We start from the raw sequence: 18,434 nt of genomic DNA, 5'->3' as shown, positions 1-18,434 counted from the left end.
AAGGCTAAGTCCCATTGATTTTATATTAACTCGGGAATTCCTTTTAATCTTAGCTAATTCTTTGATGTCATATTATTTATTGCATGTACAAGCGGTGCGCGTTTTCCATCACCGACCAGTTAGAAAGCATGTGCGACAATGTACAGAGAATATAAACAGAAACTTGATGAAATCGGGAAAAAAGACACGCCCCCTTCACGGATGAGTAAACACCAGGGATCACTTCCTGTATTCGGGAAGCAAACAAGAATGGCAGACCGGGAGAAGTTGGACGCGCTATCACTGCTGAGGGAAGGGTTACGATACGAGGGGACAGGGGCCTCGCACGTGTTCGTCATCCTTGGGGCATCGGTAAGTGTGCAAACCGTCGCACGCGCGCTGACACGCACGTGCATTTTAGCATGTTAAATATGTAAATCTTTGCACTGTGCATGTGCAGTGTGTACAGATATCATGTTTACGATGTCAGACAATGTATTATCTTGTAATGAATCAAAAATATTTTATGCCTGAGCAGCTCATTAAAAAGGCTAAATAACAATGACTGATTTGTCGGATAGAATAAGCAGTTGTCCCAATTTTTAACCGTAAGCATGGTAAGAGGACTAGATAAATATACGAGTATTTGGACATGTTCTTTAAAGTTGACCCATACTGTCTCTCTCAATATTGTCATTCTTTAGTTACCCCCCCCCCCCCCTTCCCCACATACACACTAAATCAGGAAGTTTGAATGCAGAGATTTGACTAGTTGCCTAATATTCAAGTATACATGTGTAGTAGTTCTCTGCTTGTTTCAGTCATAACACACCACCATTTTAAAGTGAGTGATGTTACATGTTCATTATCAGCAGATTCTATTTGATTTAATTTGCTTTGGTAATGGACTGTCCCCAATATCAGTTTATTCAATGATAGAATGATTGCAATTAATTATAATTCAAAATGTCATCAGGCGATATTGAATGCATTTATTCCTTCCAGTACGTGATGAAAAAAAATAATCGGCATACTTGTGACGTTCCTCAATTTCTTCACAGTGAATAATTATAAGCTTCTTGCAACCTTCACGTTTAGTCTGGTGCAGGTATTTCAAAGTGAAACTTTTGTGTTTCAAACTTGATAAGAATAAGTTCATGACGACATTTAAAGTCCATTGTACACAAACGTTTTATTCTTTGAATAGAAATCATGAAATCAGAATCAGGTACATGCAACATAGCTGATACCCTTGTTGGGCTGTTACCAAGTGTTTGGGATTTTTATTTTTTAAAAATGAGAACATGTAATTTTTGTTTGATTTAACGTTTCTTCAAGTGTTTAGAAATATACTTTGTATATATTTATACATTGGTTAGAGATTTTAGATTTCTGCATGAAATGACAACTTACATGTATGAATATCATGTACCCCAAAAATATAGATATTTAATTTGTCATGCAACCAAGCATTATTAGAATCCAGCTGTTACTTTTATTTGAATTTTCAAACCTCCATTAAAGTCAATAGGATGCTTGTATATCTTGCATATCAAAAGTCACGCTATCTGAGACATGGTGGGTGGATAGAGGGAATATACAGGTAAGTAGATACCCAGTGTTACCTGTAAGTTACCTGCTGAGGACAATTACAGGTGTATTGCTGACCGGTCAGACAAAGTTCATAACACCGCTTCAAAGATTTTTTTGTGTACCGGTAATGTATATATGTGAAGTCAAAATTGACATTCTCCAGCATTTTAACAGGGACAAGTATTGGGCAATATTAGGCTGGCTATGTGGATGTAAAACAGAGATGTTGAAAGTGATTAAAAAAAATTTAAAAAGCTTGTTTTTTCAGTATTATTTGAATTGGAATGAGTGAAACTTTGTATAGTGTACATGTATCTAAGGAATGAATCTTATATTCTACTACATCCATTGTATAATGAGGAAATAAGAGGCAGAATTTAAAAAAAAAAATTAATATATAATTTGTACAAATTTTAAGATTCGCATTTAAGCAGATTAAGACGTTATGCACATGATTGTCTTGTTAGGAATTTTAGTAGAAAAGTGTTGTACAAATTTGTTTACCCTGTCAAGATGTAAAAATCAGAATTAAGATAATTAAAAAATGATTTTGAGAAATCGAGAAGAAAGAGAGCAAATGCATGTAGATCAACTGTGGGGTAGCTATGAAAATGGCCCAAGGTTTACCTGGTATGAGTTAAGAGTAAAATTAATTTTGTCAACAAAGGAGCAAATATCAATACATGTATATAGATATATGACATCCTAACCCTAAAGATCACAAAAACCTGTAAAGTAGTGGATACAATGCTTTGGTGGGCTTGAGACCGACGATTAAGTGAACAACCAGGAAGAAGGGTTAGTCAAACCTAGCTATCTCTCTTTCTTTCAACCTCAGCTTGTACCGGGGGATATCTCCTGACTAAGTGGAGAAACACATCATTTGGTGACATCATACAGAGAAGGAGGCCACCACATATCAGTCCACTCATCCTCTCCATCTGTCTATCCATCCACTCAAATATTTATCAGTTCCTCTGTCCATCCATCCACCCACCCATTGGCCCTTTACATTTATCTGTCTTTACCTATATTTGTTGGTGTGCCTGATCTTCTCATACCTAGGTCAGTCAGTAACCCCCCCCCCCCCCCCCCCCCCACACACACACACACATTTTGTGTTAGATTGACTCACAGGGAAGTTTTAGTTGTCTCTTAAAAGAAAAAGATGCTCAGTTTAAGATGCATAGATGTGTTACACGAATCGAAATAAGAAAGGTTTACAAGATGTGTATCATGTTAGCAAGTGGGAGAGGTGGGAAAATTTTTTTTATTGGATCCACACATGTACGTGTTAGCGTATGTCCAGATATTCTGAACTCACTGTTCACCTGTCCTCTATAATATTGTATGAACTCTTGTTGTTTGATAGTTAATTTTAGCTAGTTTACAATATTGTTGTTTGCTTATAAATATAGCTATTTTTTAGAACAATATTAAATCGTTCATGACCTAATTGCTTCTGATGACAGGACAAATAGAAAAACAAAGGTTTATATTGAATATATTCTGTTCTCATCCATCATTGTGTTTGTTGTTATGGAAACCAATGAGGCGTTAATGTTAAAACCTGTCATACATCAAACTTTCTCCTTTCCAACAGAAATATATTACATTTATGGATTTTAATAGTTACTTCGATAAAATAACTGAGATTTGTTTGACAGTCTTGATTTGGGTTCATTGTCTTAATTAGTATGTGACCTCTATCTTGAACATGTAATCTGACTGACTCTTTCTGGTATATTTAGGTAAAGGTCCAAACATAGCATGGCAAAATTTTATTTGGTCATATGAATGTTAGATATTTAAGTTTTTCTCATTATACAGCTGATATGGCCAAGTGAAAATAGTTTTCACACCAGATATATATTCAGTTATGTATGTTTATACATAAATATTTTATGTGAACCCTTACCCTCTTAACAGTTGTCAGCATCTTGTCGAGATTGAAGATTAAAGATACATATCTTGTTTCTCACATCATGTAGAAATGGTGATACATATCTCGTTTCTCAATATCGTGAAGAAATGGTTGAACAATTTGATTTGTATTTGATGTTTTTTGAAACATAAACAATCTCTTGCTGTATTGTGTTGTCAGGATTGCTAACTCAGCCTTTTCCTGGCCTGTTCTTTCTCTGTTATATTGTTGTGGCAGAGACTTATCAACATTTTCTCCTTTTGTATGTAAATTGTCATGCTGACTTGTTGATATTAATAAAAATGCAAAATCTTTTAACAGGTGAACTTCTATGCAAATTTTCTGTAACCTAAATTCAATAAAACTTTATTTGATGATTTGTTCACTCCCATCCTTCTAAAAATTACAAAATAAAAAACTACATTGTTGTCTTATCAGGTCAATTTCAACATTGAATTTTTATGAGTTTTAGATGAATATTATGAACAAATTCTACTGAAGAGCCCTAGACATATCTAGACATATTATGAATATTCTGTGACACATCCTTAAAATTTCAGTTTTTAAATATTTTTTTTTACAGGGAGACTTGGCCAAGAAGAAAATTTATCCCACATTATGGTAAATATTATTCATTTCTCTTCAAAATAAGGCACATACATTAAATGTGTAGTTGCTCCTAACATATCATGCAAATATTATATTTTAGATTAATATTCTCCAGAATTAATAATTTAGAGCTATAAAGTGATATTTCCTTTTTTAAGGTATTAGGAAATACACGAAATTACGTCCCCTCAAACTTATAAAATTTCATCAATCCACGAAAAATTGACCCCAACAAATTTTAATGATTCCACAGTGTTTGTTTTAAATCATCTCTATTTATTTCCTAGGGTATTGCACAAATCTTTAGTATTATGTTTACACGGTCCGGTAAATGTGTTGGTTTGTATCTGTTTTGTCCCCTGACTTACTTTTGTTGACGTTTGTTGACAGGTGGCTCTACAGAGATGGCCTAGTCCCGGAGAAGACGTACTTCATTGGATACGCTCGCAGCAAAATGTCAATGGAGGACATTCGACAGAAGGCGCTGCCGTTCATGAAGGTGAGGGGAAGGAAGGGGGAGGCAATTTTCACCTGCCTTAAGTAGTCAATTCAGCTATACCTTGATCATAAACATTTAAAAACGAATTAAGGCTGAATAAAAAATGCAAAAGTAATTGTCATATTTGTAAGATGAAAAATTCTTTTGAGATTTGAATTGCAGAATGAAGACATGCAAAATGCTGCATAAACTTTTATCATTTAATATCTGACATGATCGATAATGTAAGTTTTTTTTTTAGGTCAAGGATTCTGAAAAACAGAAAATGGAAGAGTTTTTCAAGGTCAATGAGTATATTGCTGGCAGTTATGATAAACCAGACGGGTTTGCAAAATTGAACAAAGCCATCGAAGAAAAAGGCAGCTGTAACCGCATCTTTTATCTCGCCCTACCTCCCTCTGTCTATGAGACGGTCACATTGAATCTCAAGGCTGTCTGTATGTCCAAAGGGTGAGTCATTTATCTCACTCAACATTAAATTGTCTCAGTCGCTGAATCTGAAGTGAGTAATTTATCTCACTGAGATTTCTTTTGCTTTGTCATATTACAATATTTGATTGGTTGTTGGATCATATTGTAGTTTTATATCTACAGAGACAAATGGACACGTATTGTGGTAGAGAAGCCGTTTGGTAAGGACCTCGAGAGCTCTAATCAGTTATCCAATCACCTTGGAGCTTTGTTTAAGGAGGAGGAAATCTACCGAATCGACCATTATCTCGGCAAGGAAATGGTGCAGAATCTCATGGTGTTAAGGTGAGATATAGAGGGATCTTAGCTTTATTGATCAAATATCTACCTAACTGCTTTGCTAGGTATCTGAGGTTTGTCGTCAACTGAAGATTGTATTGATGTTTGTCTGTCTGTTTGTAGGTTTGCCAACAAGATTTTCAGTCCCGTGTGGAACAGAGATGGAATCGCCTCGGTCGTCATCAGCTTCAAGGAGCCGTTCGGGACCCAAGGAAGGGGAGGCTACTTTGATGAGTTTGGAATCATCAGGTAAGGAGGACCACTGGGAATAAAAAAGTCTCTGATGCAAGAATGACTAGGAAATGTTATTGTGTTTGTAGACATAATTCGAAACCTGGATAATTTCAATGGTATTGGAAATTGCTTGGAAACATCAAATCTTATGATTGGGAAGCTTGTGAAATATAAGTCTTAGGAAAGATATTTGCAAATGTAAGTTAAAGAAATTGTATCTGTTACAGAGATGTGATGCAGAATCACCTTCTACAGATCCTGACCTTGGTTGCCATGGAGAAGCCTCCATCTACTGGTGCCGAGGACATCAGGAATGAGAAGGTTGGCAGAGCTGGAGCTTGTGTTGTCTTTATATTGTTTTTTATTGGTGTCTAGATTACATGGATGCATAAAACTTATGGTAAATTATCTGAAAGAGTTATGAGTCTAAAGATGGTTCTCAGTTTCATACATAACAACCACTCTTCAATTGAGCTAGTATACTAGCTAGTTTTTTGTAAGTTGGTTGTTGCATTTTATTCAATGTTCAATGTACATGTATATTAAGTTTGAAGCAGTATATGTTCACTTTGGAATGACCTTGACCTCTTGTCTATAGGTCAAGGTTCTGAAGAGTATTTCCCAAGTGGAGCTTGACAATGTCGTCCTGGGACAGTATGTGGGAAATCCCGAAGGACAGGGGGACGAGAAACAGGGCTACCTGGATGACCCAACAGTTCCCAAAGGTGAATGGGAATTACATATTTTATAAATCTCTGTCACAACATTCACGGTAATCAGCTCAATTCATACATTTGCTGCATCAAAATTCATTTAAGAATTGAAATTAGCCAGGCATTGCAAAATAAGAATGTTGCCGGGTGCATGCCAATGCCTGCTTTTATCCATGAAATCATAATTGAATTCAAATTGTTTTGACCTATGACATTTGACCTATAGGCTCCGCGACCCCAACCTTTGTGACAGCTGTCCTGATGGTGAAAAATGAGAGATGGGAAGGTGTGCCATTCATACTCAGGTGTGGAAAAGGTGAGAATGCAACTCTTCTCTCAGGTGGCTCTGAATGGGACAACAATGGGTGATTTTTAATCCTAGTTTGATTTTTATTAGATGACATTTACATGTTTAACCAGTTAAACAGTTCCTTCTTTAATTTGCTTTGTAAATGATAGTCTAGGTTGCCATAATTTTTTTAAGGGAAATAAAGAATATGATTTTGCCAAATGAAATAATTTTATAAATAAACGTGATTATATTTATAGGGAACATAATTGTTCCAATTTTGATCTGTGAGTTATGGTAGTTATGCAGGTGATAGATTTATATTCTGGTATTGTTTTAATATTTCTGTTGACTGTGTTTTTTTTGTTACAGCCCTGAATGAGAGGAAGGCTGAGGTCAGGATACAGTTCAAGGACGTGGCAGGGGACATCTTCCCAGCAGGGGAGGTGAAGCGGAACGAATTAGTGATCCGTGTCCAGCCAGACGAGGCAGTGTACCTTAAGATGATGACTAAATCGCCGGGCATGACTTTTGGCTGTGAAGAGACGGAGCTTGACCTGTCTTATAAAAGTCGATACAAGGTAGAATCAAAGTACTGAGAGTTTTGGTAGGGTTGGCAATAGATGAAGATAGAATGACAGTACTGAGAGTATTGGTAAGGTATAATGAAAGTACTGAGAGTATTGGTAGAGTTGGCAATAAAACAAGGTAGAATGAAAGCACAGAGAATATTGGAAGTATGTCTTCAAATATATATATATATATTTATTTATTCATAACAAAAAAGATTCCTAAAAATTAAACTTTGCATCAACAGTTACCTATTTACTCAGAAAACTAAAGAACTTTTTGTATATGTAAAAAGGAAAAGTTTATAATACAGAAAGTTTTTTTCAAATTTTTAGTATATGTTAATATTCAATGTATATCTGTAATGATACCACTATATCAGTACGTTACTTCATCTTCTCTGCTGTAGGACTCCAAGCTTCCCGACGCCTATGAACGTCTCATTCTGGATGTTTTTACTGGTTCCCAAATTCACTTTGTTCGCTCTGACGAACTCTACGAGGCGTGGAGAATATTTACACCATTACTTCACAAAATAGAAAAAGAGAAACCCAAACCAATTCCCTACAAATACGGCAGGTAGGTGTTATGGGTTTTGTGTAGTGTAGGTGTTAGTGTTGTGTGTGTAGTGTTGTGTGTGTAGTGTGTAGTGTAGTGTGTAGCGTGGGGCATGTCTGTGTAGTACTAATGATACTCTATAGTGTACTCCTTTTAATGCGATATTACCCACTCAAGTTTTAACAGTACTAAACATAGAAATCTTTGGTATTTAGATAGTTGTGGTATGTACAGAAGAAGGTATACTATATATTGAAAGAATCAAATTGAAAATCAATTGGATTTCATCATGGTTACACCAGTGCTTGTTTATTTGATGCATTCTCCAAAAACTGAAGAAAAACTGCTTTACTAATTTAAGATAATCAATAAGATTATAATGAAAGCTTACCTGTAATCTTAATGCTTTGGTTGGCTTATTTACTGGTCTGATATAACACTGTTATATCTGTAGTGGTATTGATATTGTAGATTAAAACTTCCATGTATAATGCATTGACTATAGTGTTTATAAAATCATCAAAAAAGCAAATTAAAATCATATTCAATATCCTGATTAAAAAAACAAGATAAGACTAAATACTCCTTTTATTATGTTTAATTTTTGTACATTGCAGTAATTAGTTGTTGTTCTTATATTCTGTACCCATTAGTTTTCTTTTTTTCTACCTGCTACTTGAAATCCCATTCCTGTTTTCAGCCGAGGACCAAAAGAATCGGATGAACTGTGCCATAGATTTGATTTCATTTACTATGGAACTTACAAATGGAATGATAAGAAACCCTCTGTATAAACATTTCTGTGATAGAGACCAGCAAGTCTGTGTTGCTCCCCCTGCTAGATGATGTAAAGCTGTTCCTTTTCCCTCCACCCACTGATGACCTTTGGCTGTTCTTTTTACCTCCATCACCTTTGGATTGATTTAACTTTCATTTCATACTAATGACCTGGTTTTTGTAGAATCATCGTTAGATTCACTAGAATTAACATGTATTGGGTGCTGTTTTTGTTGTGTTTTGGGTGTTTTATTCGTGGGTTTTTTTTTACAATTTTGATCTTGTTATTTTATCAAAAAAAATAATTAAGGATTAACATGTAATTCATTTGGTTATAGTTGATATCATTCATATAGCTTCAACTGAGGGCAAGTAACCAATGCTTAATTTATATAATTAAGAACTATGATGCCTGTGTTATTGCATATCAGAGATCATAGTACATGCATTAATTATATCTCTGGCGTGTTATATCAACACAAGTTTTCAGTACTTTTGATTTTAATTTGTTGATGCAACAATGAACGGTTTTTATACACCACATTGATATTGAAAGATGGACACAAATTATTAAAAGATGTTAATTATTGTATTTCTGAGTTCTCCATCATTACTTCACTAGTAATTTATGTATCTTCTATTGATTATTAAACTGACGATAATGAATCACTAATTGTACTTTGTAGACCTGTTATTTATCAATAGATATATGATCTCTCTATCACTAATCGGACATTGTATATCTTGTATTTTTCAATAAAATTAAGACATTTTCACAAATTTAAGTATCCTGGTGGTTTTTTCTTGTGTCAGTAATGTTGAAGTATTGTCCAAAATTGTCATCTTTATGGCTGTTTTTTGCCTTTAAATAGTTTCTTTTGCTGTGGCAATAACACAACAGAAATTCATAAGCTGTAGACTAAACAATTGAAGTTAATAAGAAGTTATGTTGATCAGATAAAATTATGCAAAGAAGCTGAAGGCAAATACATGAAATATAGACCTTAAAATTGATTATTAGGGAATTGTAAGGATCGCTACATGTAACTTAACAATTATTAATGGATTATTCTGAAAAGATATTCATTTGAATAAAACAAATTTGATTAAATCTGCAATATTCAAATGAAAAAATTTTGCTTATAAACTTCACATAATGCAAAACACAATTACATATTTGTGATTACTGTATATATAGCTCTAAAGGCTAACTTAACCATTAGAGTCCATTCATAAGAAGCCCTTATTGAGAATCAGCTGTTTGAAAGGGCTATAATAAAACAGCATGGTGTTGCTGAGAATTCAAAAGAAGGTTAAAGATCGAGAGTACTGTTCTTTTTCCATACCTACATAGGCTGAGTGCATGTTGAAATCAGACTTTGTGAAGAGATCCTATGCAGGCTAATTAGTGGACAGACTAAGGATAACAAAGATAAAGATTCTTAATAATAGAAGTAATATAAGATAACATTTTAAAAAGTATTCTGCTCATGAAAATGTTATAACCAATATATAAATTTTTATTGTTGATAACAATATAATATGTGTACTTTTTACTTGCAGTCGTGGCCCATCTGAAAGTGACGAATTGTGCTCGCGTTTTAACTTTATCTACACTGGAACTTACAAGTGGGAAAAACCAGCACCAAAAATGTGATATATTAACCTGTGAACAAAACATTAAAGAAGAGTGAATGAAATCTGACATTACAGCTAGGACTGAACAAAAATAAAAGTGTACAAACCTCAGAGTGCTATATTTAGATTAGCCAGACATCTTGTATTATTGTGTCATGTTTCTTTAAGCATGCTCTATGTCTTCACAGTACAAAGTAAACCCACAGCTGGTCTTGCATACACTTACTGACTGTGCTGAATATTTCTGAATATCATGTGAATACAGTAAATCATACGTTCTATGCCAATTGGCTCTGTCATACTTTCATAAAGAAAGTCATCAGTCCTATTGATGCCTACGCATGCTTCCATAAACAACTGCAGGATTTTATAACTTGGTCTCCATTTTAAATGTGTCCAAATTTGAGTAAAGAGTTTCAGTCTTATTTGTAGATTCAGTGTGATCAATTTTCATTGAATTGAGAAGCTTTATAACGGAGTTGGTTCATCATCAGGAAGCATATTTAAGAGTCTGTTAGTGGGTTTCCCCATTGTAATCAATCATACTTTAGTGTCATTTGTGTATATCTAATATTCCTTTTATAAACAGACAGGTTTAGACATTCAAACAAAAAATGCTATACACATATCAACGAGCTGTTTCTGTGTTTTTCTACTGGTAGTTGGGGGTGAAATCTGGTTGAGAATGTTAATTATAAGAAGTGGAATGGTTTCTGTTGATAATAATAATTACTATCAAGTTGTTGTTGATAACCTAAATCTTTGTGTAGTTTTGTGTATTAAAGCATCAATTAAAGTGCTCAGTTGTACATAATTTCTGTATAGTGCTACAATCAGGAACTTGATCACCAGGGTAAAGCCATTGTTTGTCGTTTTATGTAAATATTCATAATATTCCAAATGTATATAAGGTATTAAAGGGACTGTCTTTAAGGTTTTGTACTTTTACACTCAGACACAATGTAAATTTTTTTTATCAATTTACAAAATGTCTGTCTTTATTATTGAAAATGGCTCATATTGCACACTTACATAATGTACATGTACTTTATCATGTTAGAAGAGTTGCTGTAAATAATATTACATTGATCAAATACTATTAATAGTAGTCCATCTTTTTTCTTTCATTCTGGTGACAATTTATTTGAATGTACCCCCTGTGATTGTATATGTTATTAAATTATTTTTTAAACTTTTATATTTTGTCATGAAAACCAGCAGAATTAAAAATCAAAGTTTGTAAATGAAATGCTTAAACTCTTTTTTAAGTATTATAGCAACATTTCATCAAGTGTCTTGACATTCAATATTTGTCAAGTTGAATGAAGCAATTTTAGAACATGGCAGTTTATCTTTATCAAGCAGTTTGCAAACTGCATTTTTTGTTATTTTGTCTTGTCAATAATAAGTAACTAATAGATGAATTATTGTCCCTATTGTTATGTATTACATTTTCAAACACACAGCATTATTTATTCTGATATATATTTTACAATCTACAATAAACTGTTCCACTGAAATATCTTGATGTTCATCTCCCAATCCAGCAATCACTTTATAGAAACAGATTTCAACTATCTAACATTCATAATTATGGTGACACATAGAACAAAATGTGATAATTGAACAACAATCAACTGTCAGTTGTTCTGTATGGTTACGCATGAACATAGATTTTAACTCCATGTAGATCTAAAAGATCGCATTTTAAAGGGACTTGGACACAATTTCAGATCAAAATTTTATTTTTTATGTATAAAATGGTTTACTTGCACATTTTGAATCTTTGACCAAAAGTCAAGTTGTAAGAGAGATACAGAGGTAAGAATTCATTGTTATGTAAACAAATCTCGAGTCTTATATTTGAAAGTATGGAATTACGATTTCTTTGACAATATCACTCGTGGAAAACAAGATAAACTGATTCAATGTGTTCATAAATAATATTAATAACAGAAGAACGCAACATTTGATTGAAACTTATACCAACCTTACAGAAAGTAAACCTCGACTAAACACTGGAGCGGACCCAGTGTAAACCCAGAGTGGACACAGAGAGTAAACCCCGATCAAAAGTATACCCCTGAAAGCAGACGCTGCATGTGTATTTGGATTATACAAGGAGCAAGAATTACAGGCAGTAAGATAGTAAGATAAAAGACGGGTTCAGTGCATACATTTGACCCCAAAAGCAATTCCCGAGTAAACCCAAAGTAAACCCAAATTTTCAAAAGGTAAACCCAGAATAAACCCAAATTAACCCAAAAAGTAAACCCTGAGTTTAGTTGGGGTTTACTCTGGTGTTAGGTGGGGTCTGATCGGTAATGTATGTAAACAATAACAAGGCTCGAGCTTTGTTTACAAAACAAAGAATTTAAAACTGTATCTTGCTTATAACTCAAAATTTGACTTTCAAATCTGGACAAAGCATTATAAACACCCATATTAACCATTTTAAACGTTAAAAATGGGAAAATAAAATTTAAAATTTGGAGCTTAAATCGTGTCTAAGTCCCTTAAAAACATATCATAATTGTGACAAAGAGAAATAGATATCAACTTTGCATTGTTGTTCATAATGACATATGAATATGAACAGAATTTCAAATTATCAATTATTTTTTACAGTTTTATGTTGACTCTTATTCTTATCTTCGTTTTGCTCTTTATAAAGACTGTGCATGTTGACACAATTTTTAATTGAAATTTCACTATTGTCCTTCATTATGAAACATAGCCGCATTACGTTTTTTGTTCTATATAATTGCACACTGTCACATATTAAACTTCAATTATCCACAAATAGATACCTATTAAAACAGAAAAAACTGCTCTTAATAGTGAAACATGATACATATTTCAATCTTTTATTGTTCTTCATGGAGACACAATGCCATGAACACAGATATCAGCTGTTTGCTGTTTTTACGATGATATACAAACAGTTTTCAACAGTTTGATGTTATTGATGTTAACACAAGAACATTTTTAACTGTCTAATGTTTTATGGGTAACATACAAACAGATTTTTCAACTGTCTCCTGTTAACTATAAACACATGTAGACACAAATTTCAACTGTCTAATGTTATATATGTAGACACGCGATATATATTTTAACTGGCGGACGCAATTCATTATGACACAGTTACTAATTTAAAACTCTCTGATGTTATATACAAGTATGAAGACACATGGACACATTATTCTACTGTCTGATGTTATATACTTTTATGAAGACACATGGACACACTATTCTACTCTCCGATGTTATATACTAGTATGAAGACACATAGACACATTATTCTACTGTCTAATGTTATCTATGTAGACCCATTATTATACTGTCTGATGATATCTATGTAGACACATGGACACATTATTCTACTGTCTGATGTTATATACTAGTATGAAGACACATAGACACATTATTCTACTGTCAGATGTTACCTATGTGGACACTTTATTCTACTGTCTGATGTTATCAATGTAGACACATTATTCTACTGTCTGATGTTATATACTAGTATGAAGACACATGGACACATTATTCTACTCTCTGATGTTATATACTAGTATGAAGACACATAGACACATTATTCTACTGTCTGATGTTATCTATGTTGACACATGGACACATCATTCTACTGTCTGATGTTATATACTTTTATGAAGACACATGGACACATCATTCTACTGTCTGATGTTATATACTCTTATGAAGACACATGGACACTTTATTCTGCTCTCTGATGTTACATGTATATACTAGTATGAAGACACATAGACACATTATTCTACTGTCTGATGTTATCTATGTTGACACATGGACACTTTATTCTACTGTGGGATGTTATCTATGTAGATACTTTATTCTACTGTCAGATGTTACCTATGTAGACACATAGACACATCATTCTACTGTCTGATGTAATATACTAGTATGAAGACACATGGACACATTATTCTACTCTCTGATGTTATATACTAGTATGAAGACACATAGACACATTATTCTACTGTCTAATGTTATCTATGTAGACCCATTATTATACTGTCTGATGATATCTATGTAGACACATGGACACATTATTCTACTGTCTGATGTTATATACTAGTATGAAGACACATAGACACATTATTCTACTGTCAGATGTTACCTATGTGGACACTTTATTCTACTGTCTGATGTTATCAATGTAGACACATTATTCTACTGTCTGATGTTATATACTAGTATGAAGACACATGGACACATTATTCTACTCTCTGATGTTATATACTAGTATGAAGACACATAGACACATTATTCTACTGTCAGATGTTACCTATGTTGACACATGGACACATCATTCTACTGTCTGATGTTATATACCTTATGAAGACACATGGACACATCATTCTACTGTCTGATGTTATCTATGTAGACACATCATTCTACTGTCTAATGTTATCTATGTAGACACATTATTCTACTGTCTGATGTTATCTATGTAGACACATTATTCTACTGTCTGATGTTATCTATGTAGACACATCATTCTGCTGTCTCATGTTATATATGTAGACACATGGACACATCATTCTACTGTCTGATGTTATATACTAGTATGAAGACACATGGACACATTATTCTACTGTCTGCTGTTATCTATGTTGACACATTATTGTACTGTCTGATGTTATCTATATAGACACATCATTCTACTGTCTGATGTTATCTATGTTGACACATTATTGTACTGTCTGATGTTATCTATGTAGACACATCATCCTGCTGTCTGATGTTATCTATCTAGACACATGGACACATCATTCCACTGTCTGGTGGTATCTATGTAGACACATCATTCTAATGTGCGATGTTATCTATGTAGACACATCATTCTACTGTCTGATGTTATCTATGTAGACACATCATTCTACTGTCTGATGTTATCTATGTAGACACATCATTCTACTGTCTGATGTTATCTATGTAGACACATCATTCTACTGTCTGATGTTATCTATGTAGACACATAGACACATTATTCTACTGTCTGATGTTATATATCTAGACACATGGACACATCATTCTACTGTCTGGTGGTATCTATGAAGACACATGGAAACATCATTCTGCTGTCTGATGTTATATATGTAGACACACGGACACATTATTTTGCTGTCTGATGTTATCTATGTAGACACATGGACATATAATTCTACTGCCTGATGTTATCTATGTAGACACGTGGACATATAATTCTACTGCCTGATAGTATCTATAGTTACACACGATCATTATCTGACTCATGTCTAATTGAAGACATTTGGTCACAAAAGTCATCTCTCCTTTCACAGGGTCAAAGCCCTTAAATATTATGGCATTAGAAATTGTAATTCTACTCCCGAACCTTTTAGAGACAAGGGCATGGCTGTTTGTACATAGATGTGTTTACATCTTTATACAAATGAGATAAGAAAGAGGTAAATGATTCCTTTTTGAGTCCCTTCCCGGCCGTACCTAAAATCAAAGAAAGTGTAGATAATGCACTTCACCACACTGCTGTTGTACGCAATATCTCTGATGTGACAGAGTTCTACAGAATGATAAGGCGACCCTGTCTAGCGGTTACACGTTATCTAGGATAAGCCATGCTGGTCAATTACAGGTGTCATGACAACATTGGGGCTGCTTCTTTTGTTGGCTGGGTCGGTGGGTGGCGCCGGTATACACGATGCGCTGACTAAGGGACTGTGTCTGTGTGTGGCGGACAACGACATCTATGCCAGGGACGGACGTAAGTCACAGAGTGTCACGTGACGTCACTGTTACAACACGCGTTACTGTAATGTTGTTTACACCAAATGTTGTAGAGTTTTTTTTCATAAAACAAAAGTTATAATATAATTTCGTCAGATGAATGATGTAATGTTTTGTCAAGTAGGTATTTATTTATAAATGTGGAGAAATGATTGACCGATTAATATGGTTACAGTAATAGCAATGATGTAGCCCTGTAAACGAAAGGATTATTTAATATTGACGTTCCACGGCCGATATTACCGCCACTTGCTTGTCCTTTTGGAAACATTTTTTTAATAACAATAAACATTATTTTACACTCAATTGCGTGATATATATATATAGATAAAGATCCTCTAACGATTATACTCATGGACAAACTGTAGTATAAGAATTAACATGTGACAGAATTAAAATTGTCGGTCAAAAAATCTTTGTTTGGATGTCAAATTACTATACTATAGTATTATGTCCTGTCTTCATCAGTTAGTGTTATACAGTCAGTTGTACTAGTATGTTGTTGTCTTCATCAACTAGTGTTAATATACATTCAGTTGTACTATAGTATCATGTCCTTGTCTTCATCAGCTAGTGTTATAAAGTCAGTTGTTGTACTACTATTATAATGTTGTCTTCATCAGCTAGTGTTAATATACATTCAGTTGTACTACTATTATAATGTTGTCTTCAACAGCTAGTGTTAATATACATTCAGTTGTACTACTATTATGTTGTTGTCTTCATCAACTAGTGTTAATATACATTCAGTTGTACTACAGTACTATTATAATGTTGTCTTCATCAGCTAGTGTTATACAGTCAGTACTAATCTATTATTCCGTTGTCTTTATCAGCTAGTGTTATACAATCAGTTGTACTAATATTAAAATGTTGTCTTCATCAGCTAGTGTTATACAGTCAGTTGTACTACTATTATACTGTTGTCTTCATCAGCTAGTGTTAATATACATTCAGTTGTACTACTATTATGTTGTTGTCTTCATCAACTAGTGTTAATATACATTCAGTTGTACTACTATTATAATGTTGTCTTCATCAGCTAGTGTTATACAGTCAGTTGTACTACTATTATAATGTTGTCTTCATCAGCTAGTGTTATACAGTCAGTACTATTATTCCGTTGTCTTTATCAGCTAGTGTTATACAATCAGTTGTACTAATATTAAAATGTTGTCTTCATCAGCTAGTGTTATACAGTCAGTTGTACTACTATTATAATGTTGTCTTCATCAGCTAATGTAATACAGTCAGTACTATTATTCCGTTGTCTTTATCAGGTAGTGCTACACAGTATTTTGTTGTTGTCTTCTTCAGCTGGCGAGGAACACAAGGTGGTAGCGGTCCTACGCCAGGACGACTGCTTTCTCTCAAAGGGAGGCTACCTCCATATTTTTGGCGCCACGTGGTATGAACTGCTTAACGTCCAAAACCAGGTAAAGCTAGACAGGTCGTCATTATAAAGGTGACAGATAATTATAATTATGTTCTGTTTGTTTAATTTTGTTGGTAGGATGTTGTTTGTTTATAGATAAGTTGGATTAAAGCCTACCACGTCCTGTCGACATGCACATAATACTCTCTGTTTATTTGTTTGTAGGTGGGATGGGTTAACGCCTACCACCTCCGTGTTAAGGACAGGACCGCGTGCGCAGGGTCAGCTACCGTCAGCTCCACCCCTTTCTCCATCACCGGCTCTGATCCGTTCTCCGGGGGGGACATTTTCAGGGCGGGAACCTGCACGGAGGGCGGAATGTAAGTCTCCTTATAAGTCCTCTAGTTTTATTTTGTGACTGTGGTTACAGTTTAAAGGTTCACTATCAATTTTATCAAATCGAACGCCTTTGATAGTTTTTAAAAAATCGTTAATGTTTGCACGTACTTGTAAGTTTAAAATTGTATAGAGATTGGGGCCACATACATGTTCAACTGGGACATGACGTGCACATGTTTTTTTCACGTGATAATTATTCTATGTTTAGGTTGTATAGAGACGGTGACCATATACAGCGTGGGGGTGTGACGTGCACCTGTCAGAGGGGCGTGGTTAACTGTCAGCCAGGGGTTGTTGGATAGTACATCACTATCTGTCATACCGTCCATTGTTCTCGCGTGTTAAAGGAGTGTGTGTAAACGGTGTCTCAATCATCAAATAAATCATGCTAAAATCAAAGACGGATTTTCTTTTTATCTTTTAGGGTATTAAAAAAGACACTCTCAAGTAAAACAAAACATGTACATTTTCAATGCGAATTTGAACTTTCTAGCAAGCAATGCACGTAAAATATGTTTTAAGATTAAGTGTTTAGCCTTTGACTAGAATAAGGCTTTGTTATAGGATAACATCCATTGAACGATATTGCTGTCTAAATTTATGTGGACGGCGAGTGACAAAGTATAGACGGCAGCTAGGCAATCAGAACGTCCTTTTCATTCATTGCATCAACTAAGTTTCTGTCCACTTCATCTCGCCCATTATAGACAGTGACAACC

The 18,434-nt window shown here is 34.2% G+C and overlaps 2 protein-coding genes across 3 annotated transcripts in view; both read left to right on the top strand.

The window, feature by feature from the left end:
- Positions 1–83: 83 nt before the first annotated feature.
- On the top strand, positions 84–11,666 carry LOC128169150 (glucose-6-phosphate 1-dehydrogenase-like). 2 transcript variants are annotated; one of them, XM_052835312.1, is made up of 12 exons: positions 84–351; positions 4,080–4,117; positions 4,496–4,604; positions 4,846–5,054; positions 5,199–5,360; positions 5,478–5,603; positions 5,816–5,909; positions 6,187–6,313; positions 6,528–6,617; positions 6,963–7,171; positions 7,570–7,739; positions 10,059–11,666. In XM_052835312.1, exons 1-12 carry the CDS (start codon positions 139–141, stop codon positions 10,150–10,152), a joined length of 1,641 nt encoding a protein of 546 aa, XP_052691272.1. In that variant the 5' UTR covers positions 84–138; the 3' UTR covers positions 10,153–11,666. The 2 variants fall into 2 exon arrangements, with proteins under 2 accessions (XP_052691272.1, XP_052691273.1); XM_052835313.1 differs by lacking the exon at positions 10,059–11,666 and adding an exon at positions 8,419–9,533 and having other exon boundaries at positions 92–351.
- Positions 11,667–15,711: 4,045 nt separating this feature from the next.
- LOC128169151 (protein polybromo-1-like) overlaps positions 15,712–18,434 on the top strand; it is a 68,102-nt gene continuing 65,379 nt past the window's right edge. The window contains 3 exon segments of the mRNA XM_052835314.1: positions 15,712–15,918; positions 17,259–17,377; positions 17,542–17,696. Coding sequence (XP_052691274.1) covers positions 15,795–15,918; positions 17,259–17,377; positions 17,542–17,696 — 398 coding nt within the window. The 5' untranslated portion in view covers positions 15,712–15,794.

This window comes from Crassostrea angulata, unplaced genomic scaffold (genome assembly GCF_025612915.1).
Source record: "Crassostrea angulata isolate pt1a10 unplaced genomic scaffold, ASM2561291v2 HiC_scaffold_102, whole genome shotgun sequence".
NCBI lineage: Eukaryota > Metazoa > Mollusca > Bivalvia > Ostreida > Ostreidae > Magallana > Magallana angulata.
This window is presented reverse-complemented; position numbering and strand designations above follow the sequence as displayed.